At 27.1% G+C, this 15,406-nt stretch overlaps 1 protein-coding gene and 1 long non-coding RNA gene across 14 annotated transcripts; one reads left to right on the forward strand and one right to left on the reverse strand.

The window, feature by feature from the left end:
* Positions 1-1,168: 1,168 nt before the first annotated feature.
* Positions 1,169-7,542, forward strand: LOC126909104 (nuclear pore complex protein Nup153-like). Of its 12 annotated transcripts, none has more exons than XM_050691494.1 (11): positions 1,169-1,674; positions 1,740-1,865; positions 1,977-2,109; positions 2,189-2,343; positions 3,202-3,341; positions 3,420-3,713; positions 4,276-5,145; positions 5,242-5,289; positions 5,338-6,636; positions 6,968-7,006; positions 7,078-7,542. In XM_050691494.1, exons 1-11 carry the CDS (start codon positions 1,499-1,501, stop codon positions 7,167-7,169), a joined length of 3,372 nt encoding a protein of 1,123 aa, XP_050547451.1. In that variant the 5' UTR covers positions 1,169-1,498; the 3' UTR covers positions 7,170-7,542. The 12 variants fall into 12 exon arrangements, with proteins under 12 accessions (XP_050547451.1, XP_050547455.1, XP_050547446.1 ...); XM_050691498.1 differs by having other exon boundaries at positions 1,170-1,674; positions 4,276-5,049; XM_050691496.1 differs by lacking the exon at positions 5,242-5,289 and having other exon boundaries at positions 1,171-1,674; positions 4,276-5,049; positions 5,098-5,145; positions 5,290-6,636.
* Positions 7,543-8,015: 473 nt separating this feature from the next.
* On the reverse strand, positions 8,016-11,666 carry LOC126909106 (uncharacterized). 2 transcript variants are annotated; one of them, XR_007704928.1, is made up of 3 exons: positions 11,642-11,666; positions 9,131-9,242; positions 8,016-8,303 (listed from the first exon to the last, which is right to left on the reverse strand). It is a non-coding gene; the product is annotated as an uncharacterized LOC126909106 (long non-coding RNA). The 2 variants fall into 2 exon arrangements; XR_007704927.1 differs by lacking the exon at positions 11,642-11,666 and adding an exon at positions 10,306-10,373.
* Between the last annotated feature and the right edge of the window lie 3,740 nt (positions 11,667-15,406).

The raw sequence follows: 15,406 nt of genomic DNA on the forward strand, positions 1-15,406 counted from the left end.
AGTCGACAAGTACACTTTTTATACAACAAGCGATTGTTTACTATGAAAAAAAAAAGAACATTTTTTCATAACATTTAACTGGTACACTCAAAGCTGTATAACGGTTTAATAGCGGCAATGAGATTGTCATGTTTTAGTGAAACAAAAATCTAAATTTTTTATTAATTGTTCATCCTTTTAATGAAAAAAAAAGTTTTTTGCTGTATATGTATAATTTTGTCATTGTCAGCGTTAAGTGGGGAGACGTTATATTGCCACTTAAGTTAGGTACAAGTTTCGAAGCTGAGTGTAATTTTTTTAATTATTAAGAATTATTAGTGAAAATATACTTACACAACTTAAAATCTCAATACCCTATGAATATTTAGTAATTTATAAAGTATCGCAATAAAAATGTTTGATATTAAGTAGTTTTAAATGGTGAATTGACATAATTGATACATATTTTGTTTAAATTACTATACTACTTTATAATTACTTTAAATTTACTAAGCTAGTTATGTAAAATTTCTGAAATCATCAATAAGTTTAAAGTATATACCCAATCAGACATTAAGTTATTTGTAAAATTTAATTATACAATGTTAAAATGATCTTTTTTACTATAAATTATTTAGATAGTAATGTAAATTGGCGTCGTGACATAATAATAATCAATTTTATCCAGCATTAATTTAAAAATAAATACTGAATGTGCTGATATATTCATATAAAATACAATTTTTTAGAAATCCAAATGTAATTTCATCTCATCCAGTTTATCGACAAGATACTTATCACATAAAAATAGTGTGTTAGATATTTATTGATAACTTATTCGATGTCGATAACTAGTGATGGGCATTTTCAAATATTTTAAACAATTGATTAACTATTCGAATTGTGTTTATACAACCGAATAGATTATTTTTAGCATAAACTATCGAATAGTTTTTAAAACTATTCGAATATACTGTGTAACTATCGAATAGTTCGATAGTTACTATTCGATAATTCCCATCACTATTGATAACCATCCAAAATCACGGTTAATATAGTTTTATTTAAATATATTAATATATTTAATTGAATATTATATAGTATCTTCTCACTAGTTCCATCTGTTATCCCAATTAAGTTTTATAGTTTCTTAACTATGGTATACAGATAGTAAAAATATCGTTTTCAACGGTTTTCTTATGATAATAAAATGTGATAAGAATCCAGGCCCACTGTTAGCATTGGTCGTTGTGTTATACTGCACACTTAGCAGGATTTTAGTATTCGGCGGGTTAGTTGATCCTGGTTACCCACATGTTGTTTTGTGTCATTGCCGTTCGTCGTAGTTTTCAATTTAATAATTTTAACTTGATTTATCTTTTCTTTTTAGTTGTTTACTTATTTGTCCATGCTAAAAACAAGGCCTTATGTGTTATTAATCGTCATTTTCTATTCCGCGTATTCATTTTTGTGACTGCCTAATATAATCTTCGACTTTAATAGTTGTTATCCTGTTGATATGTTTTCATTTTTAAATTTTTTTAATTTCAAGTCTGATTCAGATAATGTTAAATCTACGGATCCACTTAGTGGGAAAACATTAAATCTCAATAGTCCTGAGGCAAGAGCTCTTAATATTTTTAACCAGAAATTGCCGATTTCTCGAAGAAAAAATGGAAATAATACTCCATTTAGGTAAGTGTATGGTATAAAAATTAATTATTAATTTGATAAAAAATTTTATATCATTTATTTTGTAGACCAAATTGTATAGCTGAAGTAACAAGTCCTGGATTTAGTTATCGAATAGCTCAAAGAGCTCGAGAAATGAGATCTACAACGCCAAATTCTGATATTTCAAATTTATCAGTATCATATGCTTCAAAGTATGTTATATTAAAAAATTATGTTGTTCATGAGTTCCTCTTATAATATTTGATACATAATTAAATTTTTTAATAGGAAATACTTTTAATTTGAAAAATAACTTTTTTTAGAAACAATTATAGTAACAGTAATTCTTCTCCACATGAGTTTCAAAATTTAGGTAGAGAAAATCCTAATGATAAAAAGCGTAAATTAATGGAAACATTAGACAATTTTGGTGTAAGAAAAAAAACTTGCCAAGAGGTATACTTCTATGTTAATAAAATTTGATAAAGTAAAGACATTTATCATAAATATACTAAAATTAATTTTTTTTTAATAGTTTGATTTTGATAATTTTGTAAATTGCCCTAAAAAAGCTATTGAGTCAATTGACCGAAATATTCCATTGAATGGTATAGATAAAACAAACAGAGAAATTTCACATTCACCATATATGACACCAAAGAATAATCATGTTATTTTTGATAGAAAACAGTAAGCATATAATAATTTACTTTTTTAAACATTGAAAATATTTTTTATATTAATATGTACAGGAAACCATAAAATTAGTTCATCCATAAATTAACTATTATGGTAATAATTTGACTTGTAATATAATAAATTTTTTATTAAGTTATACAGAAGCTTCCTTACTGAATAGTAAAATTTTGATTTTTGTGTTGGTATTTGGTTCTAAAAAAAATATATTAAAAATGTGAAACACCATCAACATCATCTGTTAAGGTGTATAACATTGGAGAAAAAAATTACAAAATATTTATTTTTATTAAAAAATTACCAAAATAACTATTTAATTTAAGAAAGTTTATTTGCATAATAAAATTATTAGCTTTGGGCGAGGGTTTATAACATAAAAATAATTAACATTTTAACTATATGAAATTTTAATATTTTAATAGAGTTCAGTATTTTCCCAGTATTTAATAACTATTTTAACATATATTTAGTAACATATAATTATAAAATAAGTTGCCTTATTTTTAACCAAGAAAAATAGATTTTTAATGATTCATAAACATTTATTTATTAGATTTATCAAAATTTTAAAGTTACTATTGCTATGATTTTTATTTTTAATGAATAAAATAGTTGTTTATAAAACTTAAAAAAGAGGTACAAAAATAAAACTCTAAAATATCTATTAGTCATTAAAATAATTTTTTGATTTTTACATTTGTTATGTTTATATTTTTAGTAGAATATTAATCTGTATGAATTGTGAATAGATCTAATTTGGAAACAGATTTTGGCAATAATGAGCAATTTTTGAGTTCTTAATTAATAATTATGCGTGATTAAATATTAATATGTGTTCTGTTTTCATTTTAGAAATAAGAGACAGAGTGATACTGATGTTAATAGTCATCATTCATATAAAAGACCTAAAACTCGAAATAATGAAATTTTGAGTTCTTATAGTTCAAGTAAATTTCTTCTGTCATCAAGACAGAAAAGAACTTATCCTATTGGTTAGTTTACTATAATTATTTTAATATTTAAGTTAATAAAAAGTTTTTTGTTTTAAAAAATTTCTTTATTGCTTTTAGACCCAGAGGGTGATGATTCTCCTTGCCGAAAACATTGTAAAAGTTGTACTTGTTGTGGTTCAACCGATGATAATAATAAGTCAATTAAAATTGACAAAACTACAGAAACTGATTTAGCTGGAGATCTTGTAACAGTTGCAGCTAGTAGAATATTCAATAGAAGTGGAAAAACACAAGTTGTTAAAAGAATTAGTATAAAAAGTGTATTAGATGAAGTATTTGATGAGCCAGATCCTACACCTTACACAAGTATTGAGAAAATAGAACAAAAAAAGAATAATGCTGTTAAAAAGGGTATTTTTTTTTATACATTTTTAATAATAGTAAGTTATAAATAAGAGTAAAATTCTGTAATTATTTCTGTACAAGCTTTGGTAACATGGTGAGCGGAAAAAATGTTGTAGAAATGAATGATAGAAGAGACAACACTTGATTTTCAGATGCTCTATTTTAACTTTTAATTAGAATTCAATAAAATAATTATTAACACATAACTTTCACACTTTGCAAAACCAAAAGCTCTGACATATCATTGTTCTGACTTGCACTCTGCCATTTTCAAACTGTCTTGTCACGGTAGTGGGATGGGCTGAGTCAGCCAGTAAATTTCATTATATTATAGGCCAACACCAATATTCTGATCTTAATACTAACAAAATTATTAACAAATGTAAAAAAACAATAATGTAGTAATTCATTGGTTTGTGTAAATTTTTAAAGTATTAATCTACAAAATGGTTTTAAAAATATATGATTATACAACAACTACTTGAAATAAAATCTAAAAACTATTATAGTATATGTAATATCTTAAATTTTTAATATTATATTAATTTTAATACTTCATTTTGATCAGGTACATCCACCAATGAAAAAAATAGTGAATTAAGCATTAAATTTCCACAATCACCAACAACTTCATCAATTATTTCACCAACAGTTGGATCTTTTGAAAAAACAAAAAATACAGTTATCCCCAAAACAACTTCACAATTTAATTTTGGTAGTACAACAATGTCATCAGCTGAAAAATTAAAATCACTGAATGAAGTGGATGGTGTAAAAGATAGTGGTCAGTCAACATTATCACCTAATAAAGAAATTGAAAACCAGAAATCTGAGCTTAGCAGTTTGGAACAACAAGAAAAATCATCCTCTGAATGTAGTAAAGTTCTTGAGAGTACTTTAAATAGCACATCAAATGATATAATTTCAAAAGAGTCAACTGAAAGCTCAGTTAAAACTCCTTTCCAGTTTTCTGCATTACCTTCTAAATCTTTGAATTCCAACTCAAGCTTAAAAAGTGATGCAGAGTGTGTTAAGAATGTGAATAAACCTGAAACTATTCATTCAATACAATTTGGTAATAAAGAGTCTTCCGGAAAAAATACAAAAGAAGATAGTGCTGTAGCTTTTAATAACTGTAATATAAATACTTCAAAACTACCAGCTTTTACATTTAAAGATAATGAAAAACAGCCAATGTCCGTTTTACAATTTGGTACAGAAAAAAATGAAAACAAACAACTAGCTCCAGTAATGCAGTTTGGAGCATCAAAACCTGAAGATAAAGTATCAGCTCCAGTAATGCAATTTGAGGCTTCTAAAACTGAAGAAAAACAGTCGGTACCTGTTATGCAATTTGGAGCTCCTAAAACTGAAGAAAAAAAGTCTGTACCTGTTATGCAATTTGGAGCTCCTAAAACTGAAGAAAAACAGTCTGTACCTGTTATGCAATTTGGAGCTCCTAAACCTGAAGAAAAACAATCTATACCTGTTATGCAATTTGGAGCTTCTAAAACTGAAGAAAAACAGTTTGTACCTGTTATGCAATTTGGAGCTTCTAAAACTGAAGAAAAACAGTCAGTACCTGTTATGCAATTTGGAGCTCCTAAAACTGAAGAAAAACAGTCTGTACCTGTTATGCAATTTGGAGCTCCTAAAACTGATGAAAAGGAACCATTATCAACAATACTCTCAGTAGCTTCTAAAACATCAGAATGTTCAAATAAACCTGTATTTTCCTTTGGTCAAAATACTCTTAATAGTTTAAAGTCTTCTGATAGTCTTAAATTTCAATTTGGTTCAACAAAACCTAATGATAATGGTTCAACCATTCCTGTATCAACAGAATCAAAAACTGTTATGTTTGGATCAAGTAATACAGCTGCTAGTTCAACTCCTTTCTCTTTTGGAAAAACTGATGTTCCTCAGTCATCAAGTGAAAAGTCATCATTAAAATTACAATTTGGAACTCCTCCAATGTTTGGAAACTCATCAGTAGAACAAATTAATACTAATGTACCAGCACCCAATAATCCAGGACCTAAATTAGTTTTTGGCAGTCAAAATACTGACATTAAACCAGCCTCATCAAACCCTACCATGATTTTTGGTAGTAATACAGACAATCCTGTATTTCAATTTAATAGTTCTAGTACTAAAACCAATGAAAAGCCAACAGAAACAACTAACAATGCTTTTCAATTTTCTGCTGCTAAGACTGTTCCATCATTTGGTAACTCAACAACTCAAGGTTTTGGAGATAAACCAGCGTTTCAGTTTAATGCTCAAAAAACAGATGACCAGAAATCTCAGTTTTCATCACCGTCCTTTGGAAATCAAACAGCTGCTGTTGCTCCTTTTAAATTTGGAGGTGGTGAAAAGCCTGCTGTATTTGGAAGTACATTTACTTCACCAAATCAACCAATCGAGTTCAGTAATAAAATTGAAACAAAAACTGAACCATTTAAATTTGGTGCTTCTACTAATGCATTTCAGTTTAGTTCCAATAAAAATGACAGTGGCCCAATTAAGTTTGGTCAAAGCTCAAATACATTTAATTCTTCTGGAGGATTTAGTGGCTTTGGTAAATCTTCAACTCAGCCTACTGTGTCATTTGGAAACACTGCACCTTCAAAACCTTCACCATTTGGAAATACTGCTGCTCCTGAATCAACATCAACATTTGGTAGCGTAGCTCCTACTTCAATGAACACATTTGGGACTACAGCCAATCGAGGTTTTCAATTTGGTAATTCAAACACCTCTACATCTAATAACCCATCTACATTTGCTTTTAATGCTGCTTCACAACCTGCAAAACCTGAAGGAGCTTTTAGTTTTGGCTCGACCACTGCTGCAGCACAACCATTCCAGTTTGGACAAGCACCAAGTTTGTCATCACCTCAGCAATTCAGTGGAGGACAACCTCAAGGTAATATTATAATTTTTTTTTTTTAATTATTAATTATAATTATATTTTTATTTTTAAATAACAGTTATATTGACTAATACAATGAAATATCTGTTTCATAATACTTAAAAAAATTCAATCATAAATTTTCTACTTATTTTTAGAAACTTTTAACATTTTTGACAAATATTTGGTATAATCAGTTATTGTGTGTTATAATATATTTAAAAATGAAGATAAACTATTTCTTTAAAATTTTATGTCAACTCACAATAATCAATTTTTGAAATTTAAGTACACTCAACACAATTTTATAGAGTATCAAATTTTTTAAAAATCTTTTTTTTTTAAGGAGCCTTTGGTTTTGGTTCGCCTCCACAGCAACAGCCAGGTATATAGAAAAAATTAACAATCTAATTTTCAAAATATAATAGTTAATTGAAATTATTTTCTTGTTTTTAGGAATGCAAGGATCAAATCAGGCATTATTTAGTATTGGAACAGCACCAGCTGGGGAACGACGAAAAGCCAAAGCTGTCAGAAGAAGACAATGATGACTTAAAATATATTTTTATAATTATTTATAAATGATAAAAGTTAATGTGATTTTCAAAAAACTTATTTTATTAAGGTTGGACTATTGTAAAATTAAGCCATCTATATGAAAATTGATATTAAAATGTTACCTATTATTGTTGGACAAATAATTAGTGGTAGTTGATAAATCATATTTTAAATTATTTGTTCTGTATGAATCTATTTTTAATGTTATTGGTAACGTCTTGATAATTATTTTTAGTTACTAATATTGAAATCTGAATTGTATCATAAATCCTATTGAATAATATGTATTTTGAGATTATTTAAAAGTAAATTTTCAATGATATAAAATATGCATATTAAAACATTAAAATAATATTAAGATTATTAGTTTACTATATTTATTTTTATTATTGTAACTTAACCTATTCTTAGATGTACTTTGTAATTATTTGATTTTTATGAATCATTAAAAGAATAATTAAAGATAAGTGTGACACACTATATAAACGAGCCTTTAATATTTCTAAAGAAATGTTAAATAACCAAATCCTGGAATTTAATTTTATATATAATAGTATTATGGAAAATAATCTTTACCGGCTATCATGATGTAGGGATAAATTGTATATACTTCGTAATTCTAGTGATATTATCCACATCTAGTTTTATTAGATCTATAGAAAAGTTTTATGATTATTTAAAGAATTCTACATTTTTAAAACAATAGTGAGGCTTTTTTAACCTATTTTTGTGTTCTACTACACACTAATAGGTTAACAAATAATAATAAATTACAAAGTAAAATTATTTAATATACTTATATTTCTATTTTTAAATAAAAGTAATATTGACTAATACAATGAAATATCTGTTTCATAATACTTGAAAAAATTCAATCATAAATTTTCTACTTATTTTTAAAAACTTAACATTTTTGACAAATATTTGGTATAATTAGTTATTGTTTGTTATAATATATTTAAAAATGAAGATTAACTGTTCATTTAAGATTTTATGCCAACTCACAATAATCAATTTTTGAAATTCAAGTGCACTCAACATAATTTTTGTAGATAATATCATGTACATACGTGTTTTATTTTATTTTGCTTTTGAATAATTTTCCTTATACTTGTGAATGTAAACTTTTCGTTATGTGAATAAAAAGAAATTATTGTTAATAATTTGGTTACAATTAATAAAATATTTAATTTTTTAAATCTATATCATATTTAAGCATTTAATGTAAACTATAACAATAATAAAAAAAAAAAATTCTCTCATCGAGTTTTTTACAATGTGAAATTGACCATCAAAGTAAACACCTCTCTTATGCCTCGACACGGCAATATACAAAAATGTATTTATGAGTTGTACTTGTACTTGTATAATGAAGTTGTACTCAAAACATAGTAGATATCACAATTTTTAACAAAAATGATTAATTTTACGATTTTGCGACCCCCGGGATATTGCGCCCGAGGCGTAGGGACCGCTGCTCCCCCTTGATACGTCCCTGATGATCCTTTATAAGTTATCTACTAAAAAACTAGAATTTTTTTTAAAAACCAGATAGTTTTGTTTTTTTTTGTTATTCCAGTCTTTTTTATAAACTGGTATATATTGGTTTTAAATTCCTTAGATTATTAGGTTTACTAAACTCAAAAATGCTTAAATGGAAATTTTTTCTAGCCCAACATCATGAGATAAAGTGAGGATGTAAGTATTTAAATAAGGTTACTAAACTTTTTTAAAATAAAATCCATTAGGTAGTGTTATATTTTTATTATTATAAAAAAACATTGTGGCGCACTATATACCAATTATGGAGATAGAATATGGAAACTATAATTAAATTAGTACCAGTCACATAACAGTAATAAATGTAATTAATTATAATATTAATTTTTGCTTTAAATTAATCATGTAGTATTATATATTTAATTTTTTAATAAAATTCTGAAAGATATACTATTGTGCAGGTAGATTTCCTGTTGTTGAATGAGAAAAACGAATGTATGTTTTTAAACGAGACATAAAATGATTAAATCTCTCCGGATTAAGCTTTTTTCTCAAATTTTCATCTAAAAAAAGAATAAGATTTTTAAATGAAATTTTTAATTTATACAAACAGCGTAATTTTTTTAACATTAGACATTCAATATTTTTTAAAATAATAATCATGGTAAACAAATAATTTTTGGTATCTATTAGTTTTATATATTTCTTGATGTTGTAATAGGCCCTACAAACATAAACAATCTAGTCTTCTGTTTTCTTCTTATTCACTTCTCAACACATATAGAAATTCTTTTACAACACAATATCTTTTCACATAACATATAAAACACAATAAACACCGTCTATCCTCTAAAACACTACTCCCACGATCACGCCACAAACATCCGCTCCTTCAAAAAAATACAAAAACCCTGATCAATAACGTATCATAAAAATGTAAAACCCAATAAGAGCTGGACGATAATCATACACATCTGTGGAAGGGGATCCGGGGAATACATTAAGAATATCCCTGGGCACATAGTCCTCGTCCTGTTCCAATCCAACCGACATACAAACACGTCGCGATCATCGTCCGGCTCTCTTTCGCCTTTTAAATCAATTTTGTATTTTTTTTAGTTTTGTTTGTTTTTCTTATACTATTATTGTATTATGTGTTTTTGATAATAAAATAATCGAAGATATTTTTTTTATACAAATTGGTTATTATAATTCATACTTTCTTCATTACTCCACGAGTAAATTATTGCATCAGTGAGGATTATATAATTAAGGTTAGAACATTTCAATTTATTGTGCACGTACTTAAGATAGCAAGTGACCCTCGAACAACACACCCCGAGAAAAGGGATAATTCTTATTTTGCGATATTCCTATAATATTCCCTTCCATCATACCTTTACCCTTTCCTTATTCTTTTTTTTGTTTTACAACATTGATTTATCAGTTATTAATTATTTATTTAATTTGTCCTTTAAGGAATAAATTTAAAAAAATAAAGACGTAAGCTTTTTATTTTTTTAATTAGCAACTTTCATATTTAAGTAGCATATAAAATAAAAAAATGTACTAATTAAGAAAATCACTGGAACCAATATTTTGGACCATTATTTTTAAAGTTATTACCATTTAAAATATAAAGGTACGGGTGTGATAATAGTTGTCATTAAACATTTCTTTGCCATATCAATCATCTCTCCTAGATATAAAAATATTAATAACTTCAGAAGTACTGGTTCAAAAGTTGTTATCGGTCAGTCATTCATGAATTAATCCAATAGTTAAGCTAATTAATTATGTATGATGTCGTTTGAAAAAATATAATTTACATTATTATGTGTTTTTGGTAAAAATAAATAAATACATCATATTATTATGATTATTATTATCTTTATTATTGTAAGGTATGAGAGATAAACATAAAAGTCCATCATGATTGATAAATCAAAATATATAAGAAACTAAAAAATATCAAAAATTATTTTTTTAGCATAATTAGAAAAACTGGGAGAATTGTTTTGTGTAAAGATACATTAACATTGCTAGAACTTGGTCTGACGCATTGCCATATGCTGAGATCGCTTTGTATATAATTTTTTTTTGATGTGCAAAATTAAAAGGCAATTAAGGCGGTTGACTTGATTACTATGAGCGGTACAATTTATAAAGCGGCCTTGTACCCCACTCTAGTGATATTAGTTATTGGTACTGTCCATTTTATTATCTGTATTTTTTGGTAAAATTTAAATATTCATAGAAAGAGGTGAACGGTGATATTTCGGTCAATATATATTGTATACATTTATTTAAAAAAAATGACGAATCAACTTTGGCATTATTAAATAATGAACAAATAAATTTTATTTGTTCAATAAATGAATTTTATGAAAGTACCCAAAATAAAATTAAAACTGGCCAATCAAAATTTTCATGTTAACTCGTTGCCATTATTTGGCCTGCTCAAAGAATTTATTTATTATGTCATCGAACAATATTATAAATTCTTAGAAATAAACAAAAGAAAGAAGTATTTAGATGATCAAAAATAATGTACTCTTTTAAATATTGAATATTATAAATGTCAACTATTATATGAAATTTATATATATTATATAAATATGCCTGGTCATATTTTGTTATATTTTCGGTCCAAATTATATTAATAAACAATTAATGCAATAACAAATATTTGCATTGTTACTCAAATGAGGTGTCGAACGTTAATAGGATTATTAAATAGTCAATATAAACTCATTTATAATAATAGTCAATATAAGTCATATAAATAATCATGTAAATTGTTACGAATAAATGGAAAAATAGAAATAATTTTCCATACTTATTGAATATTTGTATAATCTTTGAATGGGTGGTAGATATTTTAATTTTTTGATCATTATGGATATATTATTTTAATTCCCACAAATAGAAGTTTAGATAGTAAAACTAATCGATAACGTACCATCTATATCAAAATATTTAATGTAAATTGTTTGTTATTGACAAATGACTTACTGAACACTCTGTATATATATATATTGACGACGAGTTATATATTGCACAATTAGCAGGATTTTAGTATTCGGCGAGTTAGTTGCTCCTCCTGAATTAATTCCTCACGGCAGTTCCAGGGCGGCCCACAATAATTTCGGTCGATTAAAAAAAAAAAAAAAGGGTTAGTTGCTCCTGGTTACCCACATGTTGATTTGTAGTTCGGCGATTCTTCTGTGAAGAGTCAGCAGTTCACGTTCTTGTTGGACAGGTTCGTCCTAATTTCATTATTTTGTGGTGTTTGAATGTTTTTATCCATATAGTTCCCACGAGTAGTCGAGTAATAAAGGTCCATCATAGCAGAGCTCAATACTGTAATAAGGCTGTATACTCCATAGTGCGCCAAGTGCCATAGAGGATCCCAATGGTCACTTTACCTTTCGGCTCATTACCCTGTAACAAGTTAGCAGCTCTTTCACCTGATATGCCTAGGTTAGGGGGGGGNAAATTGTTGCCTCAAGCCTTACAAGTTTTATATTCGTTAGTCATTGAAGTGATGAAATATACAGCTCTTTTATAGTTTGTTATTATAAATTATTTTTATTATATAATTCATTTCAATCACAAATTTTTGTTGAAGTATATATGTTAATTTTAAAAAATTGTGGGTTATAAGGTTTTATGAAATATTAGACAAACGCTTGGCATCACTCTAGTAAATACTGAATTGTCAACATTAAAAATATTTAGTTCACTATTATTTAAAGAAATTTTAGTTACGTACTATATGAAATTAATTTTACTTCTATATTACATTTTGGACACTTTTCGGACTTCTTATATTGCTTATAACATTCTGGACCAATGGGATGATTGCAAGGTCTCATAATTATCATTGGATATTCTTTTTGACAGTTAATGCATTTATTTTCTATTTCATCTATAAATTAAAGTAAATATGCATAATAAGTAAAAAATAAATTTTAATCAGAATTGTTATGGAAGTACTATATTATTTATTTATGATATCGTGTAAAATACATACGTTTATTTAAATACTTTCGAAAGGGTGCATTACAAATTATGCATAGTTTATTTTCTTCTACCGAATCATGATTGTTGGAACACAAATTTCCAACTCTATGAAAACATGGAATTATTGTGACTGATGATGCTTCTTTTTCACATTTTGTACACAAACCATGTTCGTCTAATAAAAAAAGGATCTATTTATGGAATATAAAAATAATTTTATTATATAATAAAACATTGAAAAATTAGACAATGTTGGAAAAATAACTTGACGACGTTATTCTCGAAAAATTATTCGCGAAGATGAGAAAAAATGTTTGTCAATAATGCTAATTGTCGTTAGCGTTTTTCGTTTTAAAACTAGAAAATTTTATCAAATCTGCTTAGAGATATATCAAAAACACTTTGAAAATTTTGTTGAAGTCCGTTTATCTCTAACTGATTTATGAGCCTTTTTGCTTTTTTTATTTCCACGTGCATAGTTTTTAGTAAAATATGATTTTGCTTTTTGCATGTCAATTTTGCTTCAATTTTATGTTAGGTAGTTTTATTAAAAACACGTCATTTAAAGATTATATATATGATTATTAAATTTTCTTTCGTCTACCTGTTGTTTTGAATAATAATAAGTAGATTATAATGAAGTATAATTGTGAAAACACATAAGTAATTTTGTTGTCATAATATTATTTTTCCATTATTATTATTTAATTTACAAGTGGGAATAATTTTCTGGTAAACTGCTTTTGGAGTTTTAATAATGTCGTACGTCGGTAGTGCCCCAACGTAGATACAAAAGTTTTATACAAATTAANATACAAAAGTTTTACACAGATTAATTAATGTTTATATATATATATATATATTGACGACGAGTTCGTTTTTCAAGCTCTTCTCGAGTCCTCCCGTTGAATTAACTGATCAGCCCCAATACCTCAAATTAGTGAACTACTAATGGGGTAGAGTTTAGTCCCGTCAGCACAGTCTAGCTCAAAAGTAGCAGACTGAAGGGTGGCTCCTTGTCAGCCACTAGCACAACTACTTTTTTACTATACCCACTAAAGGACAGTTAAGCCCAAAAACTAGCCAGCACGTACACTAATTATTAAAATTGACTAAAGGACCAGTAGTCCAACCTCGACTTTTGCCGCATACACACAAATTTTAATATCACGACGGATATAAAGTATTTATTGTCAACATTCAGTGGAACAAAATACACAAAAATCATACTCAATCTGAATCCAAAAAAATTTTTTCATCTTGATAATTTTGATTTTTCATGATTTATTGCAATTTTTTTGGGGTTTTTCGATATTTTTCAAATTTTGACGGCTCAACGGGCTAATTAACGTCCAGTAAATTGATATACATAAAAATCATACTTATCCGGATCCACAAAATTTTTTTTCATCGCTATTACTACAATATTTCGCCTTTTTTGGGGTTTTTTTTGCATTTTACTGAAATCTGTAGGGTGACCGGGCCAAATGGACTTCAAATTTGGATTCAGCAAGTCGAAATACATGTCCGTAAGTGGGTCCGGTTAAAAGTCCAGACAACTTTTTTGTTTTTGTGTGCTTGTGTAATAAATTACAGTTTTAAAACCTGACAAACCATTTGAATCTTCTTCTTCATACGTTAATAAGTTTATTACCTTTTCTTGGTAAAGTACTAGAGAAAACTCTGTTTATTTGACTAACTGTGTTAGTAAATTTGAACAGTGATATACCTGATTTTTTATTTTAATTTAGATCATTCAACGATGCACTAACTACATCGGGTTATTCATATTATATCAGATGCATTAAAAATACTTCTGCAGCGATGTCCTTTTAGATGTAACTCAAACCTTTGACACGTCGTAAAGGACTATTTTCAAGTTGAAATATATTTATTGCACCTTACTACTTAATACTTAAATTCTTGCAATCAATCCAACCAATCTTGCTAATCGCTCTTTAAAAATTCGTTATAATTTTGAACACTTACTTCAGTTTAATATTTCAGCTGGTGTACCTCATAGTAGTGATGAAGCTCNGTTTAATATTTCAGCTGGTGTACCTCATAGTAGTGATGAAGCTCCCTTCTTATACATTATTTATATTTCTGATCTTCCAACAAATGCAACTATCCTCGTAATCTATGCATATGGCAGATACTACTCTATTAGCAATTTCAAACGATTCTACAAGCGCTGGTCTAACTACAACGTCATTTACACATTCTTGTTTAAAGGTGTATCATTTGAAAGATTAAAATAAACAATTTAAAATCACACAAGTCACTTTTTCTTTATGTCTACAAAATTATTACAATCAAAAACTTTAACAGACCACAAAAATACGCTGTAAAATGCATCAAATATATTTGATGAAATGTTCTTACGAATATTAACTACAGATAATATTCCTAAAAATATTTTAATTTAAAAATCGATTAATATATTTTTTCTTTACAATACATAAAATGTATTAAAATGTTTTATATATACTGGCGGCCAAAATTATTAGATCACCAAAGAAATTCGAATTAAAATTTCTGTCGATAATTTTTTGCAGGTGAATTATTTTTTCTTTGAATCTACAGCAATCATGTTTGTTAATATTATAATAATATTTAATAAACCAACAAGATATCAAATCTTATTTGAAAAAAATCTTAAAGTTATTGTGTGATCTAATAATTTTGGCCGGCAGTATAT

The sequence above is a fragment of the Daktulosphaira vitifoliae genome, unplaced genomic scaffold (assembly GCF_025091365.1).
Source record: "Daktulosphaira vitifoliae isolate Bord-2020 unplaced genomic scaffold, ASM2509136v1 Scaffold_121, whole genome shotgun sequence".
Lineage (NCBI taxonomy): Eukaryota > Metazoa > Arthropoda > Insecta > Hemiptera > Phylloxeridae > Daktulosphaira > Daktulosphaira vitifoliae.